This window comes from Etheostoma cragini, chromosome 7 (assembly GCF_013103735.1).
Source record: "Etheostoma cragini isolate CJK2018 chromosome 7, CSU_Ecrag_1.0, whole genome shotgun sequence".
Taxonomy (NCBI): Eukaryota; Metazoa; Chordata; class Actinopteri; order Perciformes; family Percidae; genus Etheostoma; species Etheostoma cragini.
Window position 1 is genome coordinate 6211821 of NC_048413.1, and position 3051 is coordinate 6214871.

Here is a 3051-nt window from a genome sequence, read left to right on the forward strand (position 1 = left end):
CCTCAGGAGGGTGGCTGGCGTCTCCCTTAGAGATAGGGGGAGAAGCTCAGTCATCCGAGAGGAGCTCGGAGTAGAGCCTCTGCTCCTTTGCGTCGAAAGGAGCCAGTTGGGGTGGTTCGGGCATCTGGTAAGGATGCCTCCTGGGCGCCTCCCTAGGGAGGTGTTCCAGGCACGTCCAGCTGGGAGGAGGCCTCGGGGAAGACCCAGGACTAGGTGGCGAGATTATATCTCCAACCTGGCCTGGGAACGCCTCGGGATCCCCCAGTCGGAGCTGGTTGATGTGGCTCGGGAAAGGGAAGTTTGGGGTCCCCTGCTGGAGCTGCTGCCCCCGCGACCCGATACCGGATAAGCGGTCGAAGATGGATGGATGGATGGATCTTTAGCGTTTAGCTTAGCGCAGAGCCATTGCAAATATTTAATTACCTAAAAATTCCAAACTTTTGGCTGCACAGCGTGAGTTTGTACCAACTGGCCTATCATCTGCTCAGAGGGCTTTAGGACCTGTTCTTGTCATGGATATTTAAGAAATTTCAGTTTTTGTCTTGACTGGGATTTTGAAACCAAGTGTCTCCTCCTGTAGTTTAACCCATGTGTTGTCCTTGTGTGTTATAACACTTTGACATTTTCAACGCATTATTATTAATTTCTTTTCACCACCACCACCTTACTACCACTAGTTTTACACTACTTTTTGGAATCCATGGTCAAAAATCCTCATTTGTATAGAATTATACCTAATATTTGAGTTAATAAAGCAGAAATCATGAATTATTTTGACTGATAGTTAAGATCAAAGGTATGTTGAGTGGTTGAGTTTGGTCAGGATGCTGATTTGAAACCATTTCCATTTACAACCAAAATTTAATTTAAGTGATTAATTGTATATGCAAAGAGCGTTGCATGGAATCCATCCTTTTTTGTGGTAATTTAGTTAAAAAGAAGGGCATATTTCTGATATAGACATTGTTAAAAGGGGTCAAATTTGACCCGAGGACAAAAGGAGGGTTAGAACAGTTTTCATTTAGCACAATATCATGTGTTCTATTGAGTAAGTAGTCCATTGGAATTATTTCCAATCAGACAGAATGAGCTACCCTACATTAACTACATTTATAGAGTTAGTAGTCCATTTTATGTATTTTATCTGACAGAATGAGCTTCCCAAGTTAACTACATATCTCTCTCTGCAGACTGTGTGGAAATCATCTCTGGCATCAGATCAGTCAAGATCCTGAAGCGAGTTGGCAGTCCCAAGGGTATGTGGACCAGAGACCCCATGTCGTCCAAGGTTTACATCTTTAACGAGACATCCGGAGACAGCGTCTACCAGTTCAATTCTGTGCGAGACTTTTCCCGCTCTCCTGGCATCACCAGCAGCCGACAGATCAGTCTTCCATCTGAGTGGAGCGGTTCTGGCAGCGCTGTCTATAACAGCTATTTGTACTACATTCAGCAGGCGGCTGATATGGACATGCAGGTGGTTAAATATGACCTGCTGAGTGGCTCGGTGACAGATCTTGCCATGTTCCCCGTGGAGAGCCACGCCACAGTTTACAGCCTCAACCCGGAAACTGTTGCGGACCTCGCAGCGGACGACGAAGGCCTCTGGCTCCTGTATGCCAACAGCGACAGCGAGCCAAACATCAACCTTGCAAAGATGGACCCCGCCACGCTTGATATAGAACAAATCTGGGACACCCGTTGCCCACGGGAGAACGCAGAGGCGGCTTTCGTAGTCTGTGGGACTGTCTATGTCGTTTACAACACCCGCCTGGCCAGCCGATCCCGTGTCCAGTGCTTGTTTGACGTCAATGACATGGTGATAAGCCAGGAGGCTCCTCTGATCTACTTTCCCAGGAGGTACGGAGCCCACGCCAGTCTGAAATACAACCCCGAGGAAAGACAGCTCTACGGCTGGGATGATGGCTACCAAATCATCTACAGACTGACCATGAAGAGGAAACTGCTGGTGTGACAGCAGGGAAGTTGTGTCATGTTGTCAAAAAGCAATGATAAAGAACAGAAGCAGTACATTTACACATGCTATGCCGAAAGTCATTCAGTATCCTGCAGTCTAGACTTCACTCTAGATTGAAAACAGATCACCCATAACATTACACATTACACAAACTATTATTTATTCATTTGATTTTTTTTCTTCTTTTGTGTTAGATACCATGACAAACATGAAAATGCCACTCGGTTTATTAGAGGCTGTCAAGTCTTTCTTGCTACTCTGTGTTTTGTTTCCTCTCCTCAGTTTGTTCGACCATTTGAGTCGAGATGACGAAATCTAAGTTCCTTTTTTATTGTGTTGTCATTATATGCTGTCTATTATTACCACAGAAGTCACAGCCATTTTTGCACGAATCCTTTAATCAAAGAAAAGATAACCACAGAACTGATAACATGTCCCACCCCATGGGAGGACAAAACAACAAACTCTTTCCGCTGTTTTTTTTCAGACTTGAAGCAAAAGTGTCTGATACGTCACTTTGTTACACACTGGGTCACTCATATCAAGAGTCTTGAAAAGGATCTAGGAACTCATAATATATATTTTTTGAACTAACAACTGTTGATGTCGATCACCAGAACATTTTCCGGTGATTGAACATTATGACGAATACAAAATGTTCAATAGAAAATTGGAAATTCAGAGTTATCATAACAGTTGGAAGGGATACAAGATCATATCAAGAAACATTACAATATTAGGCAAAGCTAGAAGGTTTTGATTTAACTGGTTTCTTCTACTATGAAAACACCACATTGTCAGAGAAATATATGACCGTTCTAAAGCACATGTTTCAAACAAAAAAGGACATAATTATTCAACCACTTGTTTCAACACTAAAATAAGACATTAGAAGTCTATGAATAATGCCATTAGAGAGGAATTTCATACTGTCACATCCGTGGAGGGGGGTGTTGGCGTTGTGAAGGATTACATCAAGCATGAACTAAAATGCACTGACTCATTCTCGCTGTAACAAGTGACGGTTTGAGAACTGCCACTGCTTTGTAGACACTGGCCTGTCTGCCCATCAG

General features: G+C 43.6%; 1 protein-coding gene across 2 annotated transcripts in view; it reads left to right on the top strand.

Moving 5' to 3' along the window:
* Positions 1 to 3051, top strand: part of olfml3a (olfactomedin-like 3a) — a 21261-nt gene that overhangs the window by 7494 nt on the left and 10716 nt on the right. The window contains exon 3 of one of the 2 annotated variants that reach the window (XR_004657341.1): positions 1191 to 2606. Coding sequence is in view for 1 of the 2 variants with exons in the window: in XM_034877218.1 (XP_034733109.1) it covers positions 1191 to 1975 (785 nt within the window). In the remaining variant the exon portion in view is untranslated. Of the gene's footprint in view, positions 1 to 1190; positions 2855 to 3051 lie in introns of those variants that run through there. The other variant, XM_034877218.1, reaches the window with a different exon arrangement.